We start from the raw sequence: 23,509 nt of genomic DNA on the forward strand, positions 1-23,509 counted from the left end.
GAAGAGGGCTTAGTCGGATGTCCGACTAACATCCGGCCAAAGACAGACTCCTTGTTATCTGTTGGCACCGTTCAAGGTGCTGGGCACTCCAGGGAACAACACAGACAAGGTCCCTGATCTCATGTAGCTCACAAACACTCACACACGGTGTTGTTGTTGTTGGTTGTTTGTTTTTGTACAGTGAGAGAAAGAAATCAGAGTAGGGGAAAGGAAGAGAAAAGCCAACTGCAGAAGAAAAGGTGTCAACCATGTGGGAACTGCTAGGGCAAAAATCCCTCTTCCCAAAAGAAAGAAGATAGCAACTCAGAAGACGTCTCTGGCAGCCAGCACAGAAGAGGGTGTGATATTCTTTGGAGGGCACCTGCTTAGCTGTTTTGAACACCTAGGAAACTGTGTACACAAACTTCTAAGGTCTAGATGATATGTGTAGTGCTGTTTCTACACGATGGTGAATAAGGGAAGACAGAGGTGTTACCTGCTCAGAAAGGTCAGGAAAGGAGCAGCCACCAACCTGAACCGCAGTTCCAGGGGAAAGGCTACGGGTGCCTTTCCACAATATGTTCATATTATTAAGTAAAAATACTACACATGTAAATGATGGAAATGAAGTTCTCCAAAGAGAGGCAAAGGGTAACAGGTGAGAGATCAAGCAAACAGAGTGGTGAGCAGGAAAATGGTCAGAAGGTTGGGGAAGAGAAACAGAAATGTACATGACAAAAGTAAATGACAAAGGAATCTAGTTTCAAGGGGAACTCTTTTAACCCTTGATATTCTAAGACTTTTTTCCCATCCTCTTTTTATGTAGTTTTGTTTTCTCTATGTGCTTTTGTCCTATGATACTATATAGCCATCGGCTACTTTTTTGTGCTTTTTGTGATTCTCATTTCAAAATGCACAGGGGCAGAAATGCTACCTAAGTGAGATTATTTAGTTTTTCAGACAAGCAATTCAGCAGTGCCCTAATAAACAAAGAATTAATTTACATGAAAATGCTGAGAATTCTCCCTGCCTTTAAGGTAAAAAGGATTAAAATCATAGCAAAAAGGCTTTAGGTTACAAATTTCAGCAATACAAAATGAAAGATTTCAGAGGTGCCTAAGTGGCTCAGTCTTTGAAGCTTCCTACTCTTGATTTCATCTCAGATCATGATGTTACAGTTCCTGGGATTGGGCCCCACGTCAGGTACTGGGCTCTGTGCTGACAGCATGGCGCCTACTTGGGATTTTCTCTCTCCCTCTGTCCCTCTCCCATCCTTCCCCCTTCTCTCTCAAAAATAAATAAATAAATAGATAGATAGATAGATAGATAGATAGATAAATAAATAACATTTTAAAAATGAAGGATTTCATAACATTGGATTCAGTTTTCAGTCACTGGCTATTCAAGTCTAACTCATCTAATAGTTAACTGGCACATTTAGCATTTAAGTTAAATGTTAACTATTCTTCCCTTAGTTTAACAAATATAACAAAAATGGGGGAGCAGGTAAGGAAATAGCAAGAAAAAGATCCTTGGCAGTAGTCATGGTTACCAACTGGGCATATAAACCCCCAAAATTTCAATTATCAACCTATATATAATTAGACAATTTCCCACACAGTCTCACACTTAGAGGCATACCTATTTATGTTTTTGTCAATGAAAGGACCTTTCTTTGATTATGAATCTGGTTTTGCAGAAAACAAGTCAATAACAAGATCTGTCTTTAGAGTAGCTTTGATACTGAAGACAACCATTTATTCTGGGACATTCTCAATCTATTTTACAATGTTACCCAAAACCAAAGTGTACTGATTCCAAATCTTCTTCTTTGAGGCAAGAAACAAAGGAAAAAAGAAAGGAGGAATCCTTGAGAAACTACTATATGCCAGAAACTCTGCTAAGCCCTGTCCCATACCTCTTCATTATTCCTCACAATTCCTCATGAAGTAGGTATTACTTCCACAACTGTAGTCATGGAAATAATGGAAACATTGAGAGAAAACATTCCCATCCCTGGCTCACCAGCTATTTAGTTATGGAGCTGAGACTGAAATTTAAATCTGATTTGAAAGTGTTCTGGTTATTGTTTCAGTATATCCAACTATAATTAATAGGGGTATTTAAAACTTTTTAATGATCACCATCTCAATCTGCTGTGCTTCCTGTTATAAACTAAATATACTTTACTTAATGTCTTCAACAATTCAAGTCATATATAGTACTTGTTTCTTTAAATAGTCATAATCCTATTATTGACTCATAATGAACAATTAATTTAAAACAAAAAAAACAAGATCTCTCTGATCTTGTCCTATGCGATTGACTTTGAACCCAAGCGTGCAAATGGATTTCCATTTCATTATATTAGCACTGGCCAATCACTGTAACTGTCAAGAGCTTTCAGAATCCCAGAACTGCCATGCAAAAGAGTAACTACTCTGAGGTTTATGTTACCCACAAATTTAATGCTAGTAAAGCGGTAATTTAAAAAAGATGGCAGGCTTGGCTACCTCCAGAATTTAACAGCTATTAGTGGAAAACATTCTCCAGTGCGTTCAGTATGCATATCAGTGTACGAATCAACAGCTTCAAATCCACCTATCCTATTATTCACTTCAAAGTCTATAGGATATCACATGCTTTTCTAAGTGCCTCAATGAATTCCAAACACTGGTCATTTTAGTAACCTTATTAGAAAATGAAATCAGGTTAGCATTATAAAACTTGTTTGCTCAATTCCTCTCCATGTGGTTTTCTGTGAGGTCACTGTGACGGTCTTTTTGAAATGTCAACTTGGCTAGGCTAATGTCCTGAGTTAATCAATCAAACACTAATCTAGGTGTTACTGTGAAGGTATTTTGTAGATGTGATTAAAGAGCATGATCAGTTGACTTTAAGCAAAGGAGACTATGCTAGATAATTCAATCAGGTGAAACACCTTCTAGTGGAGCCAGGCTTCCCAAAAGGGAATAAATACTACCTGTGGACAGCAGCTGCAGCCTGTGCCTGAGAGTTCAAGTCTGTTCTTCCTGAAGGCCTACCCTATTAATTTCAGACTTAACTAGCTAGTACCACAATTACATAAGCCCATTTCTTAAAATACATGTCTTAATGTAGATCTCCTACTGGCTCTGCTTCTCTGGTTAAACCTTGACAGACACCTTCACAAGCCATCAATAGCTCACAAATACAAAATACCCAGGGATAACTTTAACAAGTAATATGTGGTTAGGGAGCATGTGGCTGGGTCAGTCAGTAGAGCATGAGATTCTTGATCTTGGGGTTGTGAGTTCAAGACCCACATTGGATGTAGAGCATACATAAAAGTTGCGGGGGAGGGTGGGGGGGGGGACAAGACCAAAAACAAAATACGTGGTTCCACTGAGAGGTCTAATACCAAATAAATTTATAGGTTTACGCACAGTCCTGTCAAACATACATCTGGATGTTCAGATCATGACAAAATAAGCTTAAAGTTCCTCTGAACGTATTAAAAAGAAAAAGAGAGAATTTAAGAAAATAATAATTGCTAACATTTGCTGAATGCTTACTCTGCACTGGGTTCTTTACCTAAGTTGCAAAAAACCACCTAAGAAGCGGAGAAGACAAGGTAATTCAAGGATAAGATCAAATTGGGAGGGCAGGGCAGGACGTGGCTTATTTTGTAAATAGGGTCTTCCTATCTGAATGCATCACAGTCATTTACGATTTTTTAGATGCTTCCCTTTTATCTCCTTCATGTTCATCCAGGGCTTGAGTGTCTGGAATTCTATTTGTGATGGCCTGGTGAACCTCCAAACTGTCCTCCTTCCAGAATCTCAGTCTCTGGGTCCTATAGCCTGTTCTCTAATTCCTCAGTAAAGAGGCAATGATAAATCGAGGGATAAAAAGTATGTAAGGTGAAAAAAAACCAGATAAGGACTAAGGGATCTGGAAGAAAACGGTTTCCCCCAGTTCTGCCAGCCCTTGTAAGTTTCACTCAACGCATTACTATTATTAAAGTGGACACAGCAATCCAACCTCAGTGTACCAGGAAGAAATTCTCTTCTCCATATTTAGAATAAATTAAGCAATCTGTGTTTTTTGTAACATATATCATTTAATAACAAGTCTATCTAATAATTTAAAGATATAACAAGGTAATAAATAAAAAATGAAACCAGTACTCTCTAGAGGGAGATGGCTGTAACTGGAATTTTTAATAAAAATTTAATAAAAACTGGAGAAAGGCAAAGTCCTTCCCACCATCTTGGCCTCACACAGGAATACAGTCAGGATGACAGCACAGAAACAGCTAGTCACTGTTCGTTTCGGATTTCATTCTTCAGAGGTTCAGGTCTGTGTACACCTAGACTCACAACTCATCTGAGCAATTCTTGGGTTCTGGCTTTGCTCCTGTCAAAGAATGTGAAAACTAACATGGTTGATACAATTGTCTTTTGAGATCAAAATGGGTGCATCTTTTTTTTTTAACAGGAAAAAAAAAAAAACCCTCACATGTCTTCATGAAATGGATACATACTTCACACCTGAATAAATCTGTGGACTTCATGCTGCGGTATCTGTGAATGGCACTCTGAAGTATCGAAGAATGTCAGGATGCCAATCTTGTTCAGGGAAGTTTAAAAATGATGCAACACCCGATCGATAAGAAAAACAACAACTGTATATTTTCTTACCATAAAGTAACATAAATAATGAAGTAATCTAATTAATAATTAGAAGTGCACTCAATATTGTATAGTTTGAAAATCTGTGTCACTATATCTAATATTTATTTATTTTACATTAACCAGAAAACAGGTGATTAGTTTGGTGCCCTTATCTGAGTGCCAGCCTATCTGTACAGTTTCTGGGTCTGAGAATTCTCAGCATAGGACATTATGCAGCTGGAAAGCTTTCATGCTTGAGGATGGTGCTGGTATGACACAGATGTTCAAAGAGAACAACATTGAAAATGAGTCACCTCCACAATTTGTAACTAGCTGTACTATGCTTGCTATCATGATGGAGAAGGCTTTCCAGGAAGCAAACTAGGCTGTTATTGTGCATGTGGCTCAGTGTTAAGAAACAGTCTTAAGAACCTGTTATCCTGGCACATTCTCCCCAGTCTCTTACCTTAGGCTCTGACAGTTTGCACCATTACATCTAGACAATTATAAGGGTTTACAGACCAAAGGGCTAGTTTCTCCTTAACACTCTTCAACTGCAATATTCACAGGACATTTTCACATTCATACGCAAAATACATGGTTAACCTCAATCTATGGAGAAAATGCTAGAGCCAACAAATGAGCTTGATTCAATTTTTCTTCATTTTATGGAACAATACTGAAAGAAAAAATATGAACTGAGATGATGTGGTTGAATGGAAGGTTTCTTGGGAAATCAATTAGAAGACCAACATAATTGCTTTTTTAATTGAGCTTTCTGGAATAATTACCTGTTTGAAAGATAACTTACCAGTGATGCCATTGGATTCCTGCTGTAGGTCACAGTACCAGAGTCGGTTTACTGGATCACATCCCTCCCTTATTGATAATAAGACATAGCGACCATCGTCAGACAACTAGGAAGGAAATAAAAACAGTGCAGGGGACTGATTAGAAAATATTTTTTTGTGAAAGCACGGTTAAGTAAAAACTGCAGGCTAACCTTAAGTGCAACATGTCTGTTCCAAATTTATATGTGGCTAAGAAAGTTAGAAAAAAAAAGACAAACATCAACTTTCACTTATTTTGCACTTACATCACAGTTTAAAAAACAGTGAAATATTCAAGTAGAAAATATCAGTAGATAATACTGAACGTCATAACTCAATGTGATCTTTATTTAAATTTATAGTCTATTCTTTAACTGAAAATACATGCAATCTGCATTTTGAATATCAATATCCCTGACTTTGAAATTTTGTCATGGGTTGCAGATTTTAAAATTATTGTAAATGAGTAAGAACTAGCAAAATGGGCATGATGCACTACTGGCATCATCCGGTTGCTTTGGAACAACTCTTTCTGGATATCTAGTCACCTCTCCAACAAGAGGTCAAAGACCAAAAGTCTGTGCTTCTGTAGACTTCCTTTATAGCATTAAATAGGAGAATCTCAGGTAGCAAAAAGGATCTTGGTGAACTCATATAACAGACAATATATTATGATTTTTGAATTGTCAAAATTGATATAAGTGGTATCAAACTCTACACACACACACACACACACACACACACACACACACACTTCCTTTTGTAACTAATTTTGTTCATTATACCTAATTTAAAAAATTAGTCCATGTCAATATATGTATATTTAATTCGTTTGTTTTAACTTCTATACAGTATTTCAATCTAGAAATATGCCACAATTAATTGATCCATTTTCCCACAAATAAATGTTTTATTTCTATTTTCTTCCTATTACAAGCAACACTTCAGAAAAATTTTGAAGATGTTTATTTGTGGTCTTATGTGTGTTTCTGGGGGTATAACTAGAAGTAAACTTGCTCAGTGGTAAGATACACACATACTCAACTTTCTTAAATGTTGCTAAATTATTTTCCAAGGTGGCTGTACCAACTTATATGTTACCTTTCACAGTGAGTAACAGCTCCTATTTTTCTACATCCTGCTGTGATGCTTAACTTTACCTATCAACTTGGCTAGACCACAGTACCCAGATACTTTGTCAAACATTATTCTGGATATTTCTATGAAGGTTTTTTTTTAATGTTTATTTATTTTTAAGAGAGAGAGTGTGTGAGTGGGGAGGGGCAGAGAGAGGGAGACCCAGAATCCAAAGTAGGCTTCAGCCTCTGAGCTGTCAGCACTGAGCCCAACACAGGGCTTGAATCCACAGACTGTGAGATCATGACCTGGGCTGAAGACGGACACTCAACTGACTGAGCTCCTGTGAATGTGTTTTTTAGAGGAGATGAACATTTAAGCTGGCAGACTCTTCAAAGCGATCACCCTCTGTAATGTGAGTGTGCCTCATCCAATCAGTCCTCAAGGCCTTAATAGAAAAAGCAGTGACCTACCATGTACAAAAATAAACTCAAAATGGATAAAGGACCTGAGCGTGAGACAGGAAACCATCAACACCCTAGAGGAGAAAGCAGGAAACAACCTCCTTGACCTCCACCGCAGCAACTTCTTACTTGACACATCCCCAAAAGCAAGGGAATCAAGAGCAAAAATAAACTGTTGGGACCTCATCAAGATTAAAAGCTTCTGCACAGCAAAGGAAACAAACCAAAAAAATAATAGGCAACCAACGGAATGGGAAAAGATAGTTGCAAATGACATATCAGATAAAGGGTTAATATCCAGAATCTATAAGGAACTCCCCAAACTACACCCCCGAAAAACAAACAACCCAGTGAAGAAATGGGCAGAAGATATGAACAGATACTTCTCCAAAGAGGACATCCAGATGGCCAACAGACACATGAAACGATGCTCAGCATCCCTCCTCATCAGGGAAATACAAATCAAAACCACACTGAGATACCACCTCACGCCAGTCAGAGTGGCTAAAATGAGCAAATCAGAGAACTCTAGATGCTGGTGAGGATGTGGAGAAACGGGCACCCTCCTACACTGTTGGTGGGAATGTTAACTGGTACAGCCCCTCTGGAAAACAGCGTGGAGGTTCCTCAGGAAACTAACAATAGAACTGCCTTATGACCCAGCAATAGCACTGCTAGGAATTTACCCAAGGGATACAGAAATGCTGAGGCATAGGAGCACATGTACCCCAATGTTCATAGCAGCACTCTCCACAATAGCTATAACATGGAAAGAGCCTAAGTGTCCATCAACAGATGAATGGATCAAGAAGATGTGGTTTATCTATACCATGGAATACTACATGGCAATGAGAAAGAATGAAATCTGGCCATGTGTAGCAACATGGATGGACCTTGAGGGTGTTATGCTGAGCGAAATAAGTCAGGCAGAGAAGGACAAATATCATATGTTTGCACGTATAGGAGGATTAGGAGGAACTTGACGGAGGAACAAGGGGGAGAAGAAGGGGGGAAATGGTGGGGGAAAGGCAGAGAGGCAAACCACGAGAGACTCTTGAATGCTGACAAAAACTGAGGACTGATGGATGTGGGGGGGAGGGGGGGATGGGCATGGAGGAGGGCACTTGTGGGGATGAGCACTGAGTGTTATGTGGAAACTAATTTGACAATAAACTATTTGTAAAAAAAAAAAAGAAAGAAAGAAAAAGCAGTGACCTTCCTCCCCAAGCAAAAGGGAATTCTGACTTTGCACTCAAACTGAACACTCAGGGTTTCCAGCCTGCCAACCCACCCTTCAAGACTTTGGACTTGTCCAGCCTTCCCAGTCACATTAGCCAGTTCTTTAAAAATAAATCTTTCTCTATATAGGTTTGTACATGCATCCTGTTGATTCTGTTTCTCTGGAGAATCCTAACACACTTACCAACAACTGTTACTATGTTCTTTCAACAAATATTTGCTAAGCAGCCATTATGTGCAAGACGTTTAAAGATACATCAGTGAACAAATCAGGAAAAAATATTACATTCTACTGGAAGGAGATAAACATGGAATTACATAGCGTATTATAAAATGATGAATGCCATGGAGAACATGAACAGTATAGGTAAGGGGGCCAGGATGTGGGGAAAGGAACTGTACTTTTTAAATACAGTACTCAAGGTAGGACGAAGAAAGTGTCATTCCTTTCTCTTCTGCTTTGCATGGTTTCAGATGAGAAATTATTTCCTACCTTTTTTTCACTGTATGTAATTTTGTGTTTTCTTCCTTGGCTGCTTGTAAGATTTTTTAAATTATCTTAGGCCTTTATGCAAATTAATTAATAATGGGTTTTGCTATAGTAGCCTGCTTGAACTTGTTGAGCATTTTGGATCTGTGGGCTTGTCTACTTTGTCAAATTCTTAACACTTTTGGCCTTTTTTTCCTCCTTTATATTTTTGTGTCCCCTCACCTTTACTGTAGGACTTCAGAAACACAATGTTAGATCACTTAGCACTGCCCCATAGGTCAGTTTTTTCTCTTTTTGGTTTATTTTCAATTGTCCTGTTTTCAAATTCATGACATTTTTGTAGTATTTAAGCCCATGAAGGACATTTTTTGATTCAGATGGTTTACTTTCACATCTAGAAGAATGTTTGGTCCAGTTTAAATTTTTTATTTCTTTGCTCATTTTATTAATGTTTTCTCAACTCTTAAAAATTACTCTATAACAGTTTTTAAAATTTTTTTTCATATTTTATTTTTGAGAGACAGAGAGAGACAGAGCGTGAGTGGGGGAGGGGCAGATAGAGGGAGACACAGAATCCAAAGCAGGCTCCGGGCTCTGAGTTGTCAGCACAGAGGCTGAAGCAGTGCTCGAATCCATCAACCATGAGATCATGACCTGAGCTGAAGTCAGAGGCTTAACTGACTGAGCCACTCAGGCACCGCTCAGTCAGTTTTTTAAGTCTCTGTTAGTGGGGCGCCTGGGTGGCTTAGTCAGTTAAGCGTCCGACTTTCGCTCAGGTCATGATCTCGCGATTCGTGGGTTCGAGCCCCGCGTCGGGCTCTGTGCTGACTGCCAGCTCAGAGCCTGGAGCCTGTTTCAGTCTGTGACTCCCTCTCTCTCTGACCCTCCCCTGCTCACGCTATCTCTCTCTATCTCTCCTAGAAATAAAAAAAAAAAGAAAAAAAAAAGTCTCTGCTAGTTCTCCTTCCTGTCACTTCTGGATCTGTTTCACTGGCTACTATTTTCTCTGGTTATATGTTCCATTTTTCTGCTTCTTTACACACTTAGCAACTTTTTAAAATTGGATTCTACACATTTTGAATGTTGTCTGTATTTTTTTAGTGTTTTTTGTCTTCCTTTAAAAAGTTTTGAGGCAGTTAATGGGTTAGTGGGTCAACCTGATCCCTTAGAGCTTGTTTTCAAGCTTTGCTGAGAAACATCTACAGCCTTACTTACTGCAAAGGGCTGGCCTTTCTGGGGTCGCTGGTGAACACCCCAGATGTTCACAAGGTCTTTTCACTTTGGCCAGAAAGTGACAGTCTCTCAGACCTGTTAAAGCACTGGTAGTGGTTGAAGCTTGAGTCACCAAGCTTCATCCTATGCATGTACTGCTTAACAGTCCACAAAGACACAACGGGATAGATACCAATGCAGATTTCTGGGACTTAGTGGTAGTTCCCTCCTTTTGTTATTCTGCCCACAAACTCCAATGGCTCAGTCTTCCTGAATTCTTCGGATACTAAGCTCAGTGAGACAGCAGTACTCTGTGTGTTCCTTCTTCCTTGTGCCAGACTCCAGAAAATAGCTTCAGAAAGGCATAAATATGGGGCAATCACAGGACTTGTCTCTCTTACAGATGACAGTCCAGCAATGCCTGCTGACCAATATCTGCAAATGACTGCTCTAATTTGTATAGTTTTCTAGCTGTTTGGGGCAGGATGGCTGATCTAAGACCAGTTACACAGTCATTATCAGAAGCAAGTAACTGTTTTTAAAAATGTTTTTAATGCATTAAAAAATATATTTATTGGAAGGGGGATGGAGAAAAAGAGTGAGAGAGAGCACAAGCAGGGGTAGGAGGAGAGAGAGAAAGGGAGACAAAGAATCCCAAGCAGGTTCCACACTGTCAGTGAAGAGTCCAACGCGGGGCTCAAACTCACAAACTGTGAGATCATGACCTGGGCTGACATCGAGACTCGGCTGCTCAACTGACTCAACCACTCAGGTGCCCTATTAACTCATTTTTTAAAAAATTTTTTTAATGTTTTTATGTATCTCTGAGAGAGAGAGAGACAGGGTGAGCACGGGAAGGTCAGAGAGAGAGGGAGAGACAGAATCCAAAAGAGGCTCCAGGCTCTGAGCTAGCTGTCAGCACAGAGCCCGACGCGGGGCTTGAACCCACGAACTGTGATAATGACCTGAGCCGAAGACAGACGCTTAACCGACTGAGTCACCCAGGCACCCCACCATTAACTCATTTTTTAATTCTTTATTGCATAATTACACTTTTTAAGAGCATATTATTGTGCATGATTGAAATACGCAGATGTAACAATAAAGAATCTAATTAATATAGAACTAATTTAAAAGAGAGTACCCATGATAAATAAAAAACATAACAATGATATATTTCCTTCTGTCCCATTACACAGTAAGATATTTTTACCGTGTCTGCTTTCAATTCCAATAATACTTCTGTGACCTACCTGCCTTTGGGGCATGCTTCTTTTCTTTCACGTGGAGGTGAAACTGTCAAAAGTTCACTTTGGCTTGTTCCACTGCTCGCATCACGCCCACATGCGCTGATTCCTTCTATCAGTGCAATGTGATAATACCGAGCTAAATGTCACCTAGACAAGAGTGTCTGAGCATGGGACACTGAGGATTTTCCTTACTAGCAGCAGCAAGTGCTTAGACCCGTAGGAATTAGATTCCAGCTCACCAAAACTGTCCATCCACTTTCTAGCTACAGGGTCATTTTGGTAGACCAGCTGTTTGTCAGTCTGGTTCTTTGCATTTATAAATTAATCATAACAGCTATGCATGTCTAAAACGTCCATTGTTTTAAACACCTGGCAGCACACTGGATGTCTTAAGTTAAACACCGTTTTCTTAAAAAAAAAATCATTTTAAAGCACAGACGTAATTTGTACTTGTGAAGAAGTAGGATTCCAAGTAAGTTAGAGTTTCATCAAATATTCTAGAAATCCTGTTCAATTTGGCTGCTCTTTCCTGATGATATTTTTTATCTGAGTTCAGACACAGTTTACTTTAACACATATGAATCATACTTTGCTGTATAGGTTTTTGCCACAAATTATGCATAGTATTGAATGATTAGGTACATTCTTCTCTATTTTTTACTGGGCTCCTTATAGTCTTTTCAGAGGTTATCAAACAGTTTTGGAAAATCCTTACATAAATTTCTGATTTCCATTAATTCTTTTCTCTATTCTCATCCTCACTGTGTTTCCAGCTTACCTGTCATTATGTTTTAAGTGGGTCTCTTGCAAATGAACAAGATTTGACTGAGTTTAAAAAAACCCAACTTCAGAATCTGTATTCCATTTTCATTAATTGTTATTGCTGATATACTGGCTTCCATGTTCTTAATTTCAACTATTTCTATTCACCTTGCTTTCCCCTTCTTTCCTCTTCATAGTGTATTAATATAAATTTTTTGTTACTTTTTTTTTTCGAGGGAGAGCAAGAGAGAGCACAAGTAAGCTGGGGAGTGTAGAGAAGGAGAAAAAATCTAAAAAAAAGTTTTTTTTAAATGTTTATTTTTGAGAGTGAGTGAGCATGCACAAGTGGGGGAGGGGCAGAGAGAGAGGGAGACACAGAATCCAAAGCAGGCTCCAGCCTCCAAGCTATTAGCATAGAGCCTGATGCAGGCTTGAACCCACAAGCCTTGCTATCATGACCTGAGCCAAACTTGGACGCTTAAATGACAGAGCCACCCAGGCTGCCCCTGAGGAAGAAAAAAATCTTAAGCAGCCTCCATATCTAGCACAGAGCCCAATGTGGGGCTCAATCTCATGATCATGAGATCATGACCTGAGCTGAAATCAAGAGTTGGACACTTAACTAATCTACCCAGGCACCCCTAATATAAACTTTCTTATGAATGTTGTCCCTTCTTTGACTGCTTTGAGAGTTATATATCCTATTTTTAGGCTTTTACATGTTTTCCTTAAGCTTTTCATATATATAGTAAATAAACTCATGACTAGAATTTTAGTTCCACCTTATTTTTAAATGGTCCTATACTAGTATCAAGCCACCTTACATCATCACTGTATTAAACATCAAGAAAAGCAGCCTCATTAATACTCCAGACTTCTGTTTTCTTGTCCTTTAAATCAAAATAGAATTTTTACAGCTTAGTGCTTAAAGTCACAGTATTGCAATCATAAGTGATAGTTAACTCAGTTGTAGTGATTCAGGCAACAGAAAGACGTGGCAGTAAAACTCATGGCCAGAAACACACCAAACTTCTGATGAAAGCTGTGTCTCAAGCACATCTAATGAGTTTTTCTCAGCATTTCTGGCCGGGCTAAATATTGTAGCAGTTTATATTTAATCTAATGCAGGAAGCCCCAAGGTACATTGCTGTTGAGATGCCAATTAAGTCTCTCTTTCTCACTGTAACTCTCTTCGTCACAGCCCAGTGATGTTCCATAGCCACTAAACAAATCTGCTAACTGGAAACAACTCTGAATTTTCAAATGTTCAAGGTCTCAGATTTCTAAATCATTTATACCAGTCATTGTTGACCCCAAATATATAGAAATACACCTTCATCCACTAAAATCCTAACAATGCATATTTAACTACAGCTTCACATTCAGACTACAAGACAATTTTAAAAATGAACTTTGGAGCTCATTGGGAGGAAAAGAGAAAAATAGTGTTGAGGAGGAGGACACTTAAATCTCAACAGAAAAAAAATGTAACTTTTCTGAAATCCACATAAAAAGAAAACAGAAAAGCAAGTGAGCCAAGGGCCCAATCAGGCCTTCATGAAATACTATAAATTCAATTTGACAAAATACTGGTTTTTTTTCTTTAAATAATATGATACCAGCAAGGATAACTGTCTTCTCTGGAAGCAATTAATCTGATTCAAAAGCACTGACCTGTTGCAACAGGCTGGGATAAGGCTGGTCTGGCCATTTATGGAATCTTAAATCTGTGCCTTTCACAGCTTCCTTCTTCTTTATGTCTGTATTGTTTCTAACTAATTTTCCTTAAATCAAAATGACCTTATTTCATGAAAACCTACCTATCAAACAAATAAATATTAGTTAACAAAAAAATTCAAAGAATCACTATAAATCTAGTATTTACACTTGTGTATATTAAATCCAGTAACAAACTGCACTCCATATAATACCAACAGGGATGAAAGCTATCCTTTTTTTTTTAATTATTATTTTTAAAGCTTATTTATTCTTGAGAGACAGAGACACAGAGCACAAACAGGGGAGGGGCAGAGAGAAAGGGAGACACAGAATCCAAAGCAGGCTCCAGGCTCTGAGCTGTCAGCACAGAGCCCAACACAGGGCTCGAACTCACAGGCTGCAAGGTCATGACTGGAGCCAAAGTCAGATGCTTAACCAACTGAGCCACCCAAGCGCTCCCATAAATAACCATTCTTTACCATTTAGCTTTTCATTATCCATAACCAGGAGAACCTTGACAGACAGAAACAAATGCAAAAGCCAGTCTAGCCACCACCCCTTGCTTCTAGGTGGGTGTGGCTGGAGATAGCTAATGTCACCACAGTGGCCAGTTTTCACAAGAGCGTCAAGGTGCCAGCCAACCTGCCATCTCCTTTCCAAAGACATGACTTAACTAATGTGCCATCCAGTATTTGGGGAGTCAGAGCTGAGGCTGTTTATTAGCCTAGGATCTACTGAGAGTCGCCACTGCTGGCCAAGTTCTGAAACACACAGATCACAGGGCCTTCAGGAGCTCATGCTCTGCTGGGAGACTGACACACACACACTGATAAGCATTACAAAGCACTGGAAGCATAAAGCGCAAAGTATGGCGGGAGTGCAGAGAATGCAGCTAACAGGGAGGGAAGCTGGAGAAAGAATGAGATCTGAGGAGCCTCTGGAGGTGGAATGGCCTCCAAAAGAAAAGATTTCTCTTTTAAAGAGAAATAGAATTCCCCTCAAAATGACTGCTTGAATTCTACCTTCTTATAACCGCTTCATTGGTGTAGCTATTTGGCTCACAGAGCCGTACTTGATATGAGCTACACAGACTCATTCTCAAGTGCACATCCTGCCAACGGACATCAGCATGTACAGTGGATGCATAGTGTGTCGGGGGCTGGGAAGCTCAGCTAGGAACCTTCAGGCCTGTCCTCAGGTTGGAGAGAACCACCTTTCCCAAGGTCATAAATTCTTTCGGGTTCTTCCCACAGGCAATGACTGATTAATGCAAGCATATGAAGCCTCACACCCCTCAGCCCCCAGTCAGGAAAATGCTGAAGGCCAATCCAATGGGGGACTCCCTGAAGGACTGGCTAAGGTCTCTGTAGTGACTGCACACAGTTCAGCTCCCTCCTCTTGCACTCTCACTCCCCAGCACGGGCAGAGATTTTCAGGGCGTTCTCATTCAACTTCCAAGTCTGCTTCCCCAGGAACCTGCCTGTGACAGCATGCAAGTCACAACACCCTGTACACACACAGTGTGTAAACTAGCAGAGCCCACAACTACTGTGCTCTAAGCAGTCCCCGGGCAGGCCCAACAAACAATGCATTTCTCCCAGTTCATCAGCTAAAAATGAAACGAGTAAGCAGATGCAGAACCAGATTATCAGGCTGATCCCTAATAAGGTACTCACTTGAGAATGCAGCTCAGGGCTGTGAATCAACTAGATTGAGAACTCTGAACCTTCCTTATATCTAGCCCAGGAGAAGCCCCAATCCAGGAAAATTCCCAAACAAGGAGGTAGGTCACAGGAGTGTGGGAAGACGTGTTCCCCTCTAACTTTGGTGGTTTCCCATCTTGACATATTTTATGCTAACTGAAGAAAACCTCTGTTAAGTGTGGGCTTCTGTTTTTGAAGAGGGTACCCAGTAACAACTACTATACTCATTGATAGTTATCAAAAGGGCATAAGGTGTGGGGTTGTCAGATTTTATACTTTCATTAAAGAAGCCACAATAATTCACTAAGGAATTTTAATTGCATATATTGTGGTATTAAGCTACACTGAGATAGTAATATTTACCAAGGAAACCCTTGACAGACATCATTCAAACTGTAAGATGGAGTACATATTTTATTTTATTCTGCCCCAACAAACGTTACGTTATGTTATATGCTGCCCCAACAAACACAAAATTCAGATGACTCAGTGCATTCATGAATATACTTCCACAAACCCAGGAGCCATTAAATCACAGAATTTATAGAGAAATACGCAGCAGCCAGAATACAGCTAGGGGGAATCTAGTCCCCAAAATACGTTTTTATAAAATATCTTCAGTTAATGCCTCATGTAGGTGTGATGGTGATCCATTCAGACCAGAGTCTGGGTCAGGCTGCTCTGTATTTACAAGATGTCATCAGCTTTACCATCCATTTATTTACAGAAATGAGTGTGAAATAGAACTTAAGTGATAATAGTTTCTCCAGAGAATGGGATGCTTATATTTTATTTTAAGCAATAAATCTGTATTATTATTTATTATTATTACTAGCATCATAAAATTTTAAAGTCACTGGATATGGCTATTCTCAGTCTCAATTCTATACAATCTGAACAGCTAGGCTTTCCAAAGACCTGAATCAACTAGCTTTTCTTCATCTCATGTCAGGAAAAAATGGACAGGAGATCACTTATTAATGTTTTCAACTCCCAATCATTTATCTACAAAGTTGTCTTTCAAAATGACGGGACCCATAGCCAATATTTATAAATAGAGAGCAATTATGTGGGCTTTCACCAAACAAATTACCATTTTCAAAGACCAACTCATGAACTATCTTATGCTAGAGCTACTGAGCTCCAGTCATGTGGTCTTATGTTAATAACCAAATCTCCAGAGACATGGAATTTCTTTGCTACATAAATAACTTTCATTTAGAACCTAAGAAGCAGTAAAGAAAGGGTGTTTTTTTTGTTTTTTTTTTCATAATTTGAGCTTATGTGCACTTTTTCAAACTGAGGAAAGTATTCTTTTTTATACTAGTATACATAAAAGAATTGTGTATATAAAAAAGTATACTAAAAAGCAGTGAGACTTAAAATTGTTAACTTAAAGTTAACAAAAGGAGTGCAAATGGATTTTAATAGCTTTGAGAGTTAATCATGTGCCTTCGGAGCAGGAAAAATGTATCAATTTTATTTCACAGTCTCCTCTGAATTCCTTTCATAATAGCTGTGAATCAGAACACCATCTCTTTAATACTAAGTATGTTTCCAAAACTTAATCTACGAAAACTTTTAAATGTCACACTATCATCTACATGCATGGATGTCTTTTCACTTATGGAACTCATTAGGGATCTGTCATGAAAACAGGAGATGGCATCGTACGGAACAACAGGTGTAGTCATAAGCTCATGTGATGTGTGGTAACAAAAACATTTCCAACAGTTAGTCATTAAATCGGATTACACAGCTTCCCCGATACAGTGTGGTACTACAGCAGTGGGGGAAAAACAGAAATCAACCCAAATACTATATGATGTGTTCCTCAACATGCCATGAACAGATCTGACAGAAAAGTCTAGGAAAAGAAAATGCATTCAGAGTAAAATGAGCAACGTGTGTCTACACATAACCCAGCTGCCACAGTTTCTGATCTACCTCGTTGTTTCTCTGGCAGAGAAGCTTGGTTGCTTAAGAATCTCCTGCTTGGCAGAGAAGGACAAATATCACATGTTTGCACGTATAGGAGGATTAGGAGGAACTTACCTGAGGACCATGGGGGAGAAGAAGGGGGGAAATGGTGGGGGAAAGGGAGAGAGGCAAACCATGAAGAGACTCTTGAATGCTGAGAAACAAACTGAGGACTGATGGATGTGGGGGGGGAAGGGGGATGGGCATGGAGGAGAGCACTTGTGGGGATGAGCACTGGGTGTTATATGGAAACCAATTTGACAATAAACTATTTGTAAAAATAAATAAATTAATTAATTTAATTTAATTAAATCCAAAAAAAATACCCAAAAGCAAAAAACCCAAAATCCCCTGCTTGTTTTGTTTTCTCCCTTACTGACCAAGAGGGCTCAGGTGAGAAGTGACTGATCAGCAAGTCCAACCCTACTACTAATACATAAACCAACTAACTCCTGTCAGGAGCTGTTTCATGTATATAGAGCAGCACCACTTTCTAGCTTTTTACTCACATTCAGGTCTTTTGTGTGGTTTCCTGACTTTTCTTCCCAACCATGCTGCTGGGATTTTCCCACACGCTAATCAGCATGATGGATATTATCACGCCATGCAGTGCTGATGAAAGAGAGGACACAGTGATGAGCCATGGACACGTAGTCCGATTAGGAATCCACCCTGGGACTGATATACAGACAAGCACTCAGCCACTCCTGTGATGAACAGAGGGAATCATCAGTCTCCGGGAGCTGGCAGAGAGTGCGTGGCTCTCTGGTACAGCACAAGTAAATGAAGACTCACCAGCAACACTGACAGCTTCCAGCCCGATTACTGAAGTTAAGGTCAAGAGGACAACAGTCCCTTTAAAATGACACACAAACTGAACACGGTGGATATTGTGTCGTGAGCTCCTAAGCCCCTCAGTAATATTTAAAAATGTTTATACGTAATAGTTTACTACAACAAAAACATCTTCCAAAAGGCCCGAGTGTGCCCGTCTCTGCTCCTGAGTGCCGCCTGGCCCCAGCACAGAGGTGATCCAAGGCGAATGCTTACTGGGTGTCTGGGGAATGAATGCAGGAACCGGGCTGACCAGGAAGAAGGCTGCTCAACAATTACTGCTCCAAGTACAAACTATCCAACGAGGATGGGGAAGAAGAGGCAGCATTCCCTGAGGGACAACTGGACATTACTGTGGATGTTTCAGAAGGCAAAGCTGGATGCACACCAGGCCTCGAGGGTCTTCATGTGCCTGGACCTCAGCAAGAGAGGGGAGGGGAAACTAACACTGGCCTTGTGCCCACAGACTCAGGCATCAAGCAGTGATTTCACATGTTAATGTATGTATAATATATATGTATGCATAAAATAGTGCAACGTATATGTACATATATAATACATATAATATAAAATGTCTACACAAATATACCCATATTTGAATTATTAGGGATCACAAGTGAACGTGTAAGAATGGCAACAGGAATACGTGATAAACATTAAGATTAGGATTACCTTTGTAAAAAGAAACTCTTTTTTCAAGAATTACTATGACAGAATTGGGTTCTCCATATAGAATTCAGCTAGACGGTTACAAAGAGGCTGGGCATTTTCTCATTAATCCTTTCTAAAGTACTTGATACATTTTCAGTATCTTCATTCTAGAGCACCCTCTGCTGGGAAAAGTGGCTCAAAATACTCGATTTCCTTGTTTTTTATCCCCCCCACCCCCAAATGCTCTGGGAATCGCTTTAAAATAAAAATGTATTTTTTTCTGATCCAATAAAAGCTTCTAAAATGTGACAATTTCTATTCTTCCATGATAGTGCCTTCCAACTAAAGCCTGTCTATGTTAAATAGCTGACACCACTGTCCCTCGAAGCCAAATGCTAGGCATGTTTCACGTTACCCCCAGGGGTATGAGCCAGCTGCAGGGACTGAGGGCGGGAGGCCTTTGGCTGGCAGGTGAGGAGAAAGAACAGTGGTAACCACCACCCACCTTCCAGGAAGGAGCAAGCCCTGGATGTCACTTTCCCTGGAACGAGAGGCACCGGGAAGGTGGCCAGCCTCCAGTCATCTTGAAAGGACCCTGCAGAATAAGGATGGAAGAGGGGAGCTGCAGAGAGGTGCTATCGCAAGGGAACCCTAATAGGAGCAGAAACCTGGAGGCGCAACCCAAACGTGAGCCAGAGAGTTCATCGTCCACATCAGGTAACAAAACTGAAGGGATCTCACTGCAAAAGGATGCCACGAGGGAGCTGGCACCAAGACACCATCATGACTGCAAGCAGACTGGCAAGAAGATGCTGGCAAACAACACTGGAGAAGAAATCCTGTTCCCTCCTTTGATTCCTCCTCCCTGAGTGGCTGCTAGAGAAACCAAATCATGACAAATAACCGAGGGGAGACACCTGAAGTTATTGTCATTGCTGGGAACGGCCTCATCTGTACAACATCAATTCCAATGTTCCAGTGTGATCGTCCTCCAAAGGGTCCTTCTGTCCCATCATATTCCCTCCCTCCCGTTCCCTACCCCCATCTCTAAGCAACCAATGATCTGCTTTTTGCCATTATAGACTAGTGTGCATTTTCTAGAGCATTCTACAAATGGAATCCAGCGTCATGTACTCCTTTTTTCTGGCTTCTTTCACTGAGCATAACTGAGGTTCATCCCTATTATTAAGTGTATCAACAGTTTGTTCCTTTTTACTGCTGAGTAGTATTCCATCACAGAGATGTACCACATAGTTCATTCATGCACTTCATGATGGATATCTGGGCTATGCTAGTTTGGGGTTACCTTTAATAAAGTCTTTGTATGGAGAAAAAAACCACGAAGCAGGGGGTTGAGTAGTCCCTCCCCCACTGCACATCCCCCATGTGCTCACCAAACTTGAGGGAGGAGAGGGAAGAAGCATGTCAACTGGAGAGACTTTGCTCTGGACTACAATGGCTCTTTAGTGACAGTTCCAACACCCAAAAGCATCCAGAATGCTATGAGTTCTGTTGGACGGAAGTCAGTCATCCTGGAGAGAGGTGCTGTCACAGGCAATGACAGAAAGACTAAAGATGCTTCCTGATTACAGGTAATGGACTACTCAGTCAAGAAAGACTTGTCCCTGTAGGGAGGCAGAGGAGCTATCTGTGAAGGGTCATAAGAAGGTAGTACCAAGGATAAACAGGAAGTCCTCAGTGAACCTGAGCTGTGGCAGCCCAAGGGAGGATGGCAGCTTGCCAGAGAAATTAACACACATCCGCACACTCAGCCACCCACCCCAGAGGGCCCTCCAACTGCACCCACAATGCCCAAACTGCTCTCACATCCAGCAGCCACCACCTTGCCCAGGAAGCCTGCCTCATCGTCTATGAGATGTTGTGCTAAATCCCCTAGCCACAGAATTTCAGAGCTAAAAAAAAAAAAAAAAAGGCCTAGAGGAAATGAAGGAAATAGATCTGGAGAGAACACAGGACCAGAACAAAAACCTCCTACTTTGTGTTATAGTACACCAGCTCTCCGCTCAGACGCTGTGACAGTGCTGAAGGTATTAACCAAACACTAGGTTCAAAATGACGATCCTAAAAGCAACTCCACGAAAAGTGAAAGAGCAGTGCGGCACATGCACTGGTGCATGGTCATGAAGCAACCAATACTATGAGTGGCGTGTGGCACCTGTTGAAACGAGACTCCCCTGGAAGCTGCGGTACGGCCTTGAGGAAGACCATATTGTTTGTGTTTACTAAACCCACTCGCTCTCTTGTAGACCTTCTCTGCATAATCCACTACTGAGGTTCTGATCCAACATCAAGTTCCTTAGGACTCACCATATAGGTCCCTTTTGTTTTTGCTTTTTTCTTTAACTTTAATACGTCTGTGTAGTACAGGTGTATCCCTTCAGTCACGCCATCCTTTTAACAATTACTGCTGCTGTTTCTGCGAGACCTCTTTCCTTTTGACCAAAGAGGCTGAGTGTGTGCGGTTAGGAAGACACAGGCTGTGGAGTCTAACACACTGAGTAGGCAGGTCCAGCCATGGACTTGCAAGCTAATATCTCTAGCAGGCATTTTATTCCATCTGTGCAATGGAATGGTCACCTCCTTTGCAAGGCTTTGGTGAAGATTATATCAGACAATTGACAGAGAGAGCATCTTTTTAATGAATGGTAGAAGAATCACCTCAACTATTTAAATCTGCTTTTCTTTTCACTTGCCCAGTAGAACTGAATATACATACATTAAATGCATAGATGATAGATCTTCACTCTATTTCTAGAAGCTGGCTGCTCACAGCAGCATTACTCACGATAATGCTATGGAATGCCCCACGTACCCATCAACAGATGAATGAATAAAATGTAGATACACACCACGGAATATTATTCAACTGTAAAAAGGAAGGAAAGTCTGACACATGCTGCAACATGGATGAACCTGAGGACTAAGTCAAATAGCCAAGTCACAAAAGGGTAAATACTGTAGGATGACATTTATATGAGGCACCTAGAGTAGTCCAACAAAGAGAGACAGAAGCAGATTGATGGTCGCCAGAGGACAGGAGAGCTGGGAGCCAGGGAGTCACTACGTTAACAGGTCCAGTTTCAGTTTTGCAAAGTGAAAAAAGTTCTGGAGATGGATGCTGGTGACAGTTGCACAATGAAGTGACTGTACTTCATGCCACTTAACTCTATGCTTAAAAATGATTAAACTAGGGGCACCTGGGTGGCTCAGTCGGTTGAGCCTCAGACTTCAGCTCAGGTCACAATCTCAAGGTCGTGGGTTTGAGCCCAGCATCAGGCTCTATGCCGATTCTGTGTCTCCCTCTCTCTCTGCCCCTCCCCTGCTCAGGCTCTGTCTCTCCCTCTCTCAAAAACAGATAAATTTAAAAAAATGATTAAACTAGTATATTTTGTTATATTTTACCATGATTTTTTTTATAGTTTATTGTCAAGTTGATTTCCATATAATACCCAGTGTTCATGCCCACAAGTGCCCTCCTCCATGCCCATCTCCCCCCTCCCCTCCCCACACCCATCAGTCCTCAGTTTGTTCTCAGCATTCAAGTCTCTCATGGTTTGCCTCTCTCCCTCTCCCCCACCATTTCCCCCCTTCTTCTCCCCCATGGTCCTCCGTTACGTTCCTCCTAATCCTCCTATACGTACAAATATATGATATTTGTCCTTCTCTGCCTGACTTATTTCACTCAGCCTAACACCCTCAAGGTCCATCCATGTTGCTACACATGGCCAGATTTAATTCTTTCTCATTGCCATGTAGTATTCCATGGTACAGATAAACCACATCTTCTTGATCCATTCATCCGTTGATGGACACGTAGGCTCTTTCCATGTTTCGGCTATTGTTGAGAGTGCTGCTATGAACATTGGGGTACATGTGCTCCTAAGCATCAGCACTCCTATATCCCTTGGGTAAAATTCCTAGCAGTACCACAATTTTTTTAAAGTAAAAAAAAAAAAAAATAAAGAAAAAATTGGGGCACCTGGGTGGCTCAGTTAGTTAAAAGTCTGACTCTTGATCTCAGCTCAGGTCATAATCTCACAGTTTGGGAGTCTGAGCCCTGCATTGGGCTCCATGCTGACAGTGTGGGTTCTCTCTCTGCCCCTCCCCTGCTCTCTCTATCTCTCTCTTTCTCTCCCCTGCCACCAAAATAAATAAACTTAAAAAAAAAAACAAAAAACCCCTAACTGCTTCATCCAAATGCTAAGAGGGATCCAAGCGACTTGAGTTGCACGTGTATTTTACTATGAAGCTTGTTTCCTTTTAGACCATTTTGCTAAACCATACAAATATTCTGACATTTACTTCTAGTACCCATGTTATTGTATCAACCTAATAAGCTTACCTTCATTAAAATAGCTCTGCTGTAATGAAATTATTAACGTTGAAGCATAAGAATTTCTCTAGGAGGGTATGTCTTTGATTTTATGAAGAATCCAGAGGGAATAAAACTGATTATTAAAATATATTATTTTTGGTTTGCCCCATCAATACTTTCCCCGGCAAAAAACTAAAGAGAAACACATGACCTGACATTAAAATGTTTTGGAGCAGCATATTTATCTCCCTAATTGTTGCACTTGGATGAGTAAAGACGTATATTATTTTATAAACAAACACCTATTATCCATAGTAACTAGAAGACT

The 23,509-nt window shown here is 40.4% G+C and overlaps 1 protein-coding gene across 1 annotated transcript in view; it reads right to left on the reverse strand.

Moving 5' to 3' along the window:
- The window catches only part of LOC120247677 (prolyl endopeptidase), a 122,770-nt gene that overhangs the window by 63,857 nt on the left and 35,404 nt on the right, over window positions 1-23,509 (reverse strand). The window contains exon 7 of the mRNA XM_039255688.1: window positions 5,446-5,551. Coding sequence (XP_039111619.1) covers window positions 5,446-5,551 — 106 coding nt within the window. The remainder of the gene's footprint in view (window positions 1-5,445; window positions 5,552-23,509) is intronic.

This window comes from Hyaena hyaena, unplaced genomic scaffold (assembly GCF_003009895.1).
Source record: "Hyaena hyaena isolate Hyena2069 unplaced genomic scaffold, ASM300989v1 scaffold_538, whole genome shotgun sequence".
NCBI classification, from domain to species: Eukaryota; Metazoa; Chordata; class Mammalia; order Carnivora; family Hyaenidae; genus Hyaena; species Hyaena hyaena.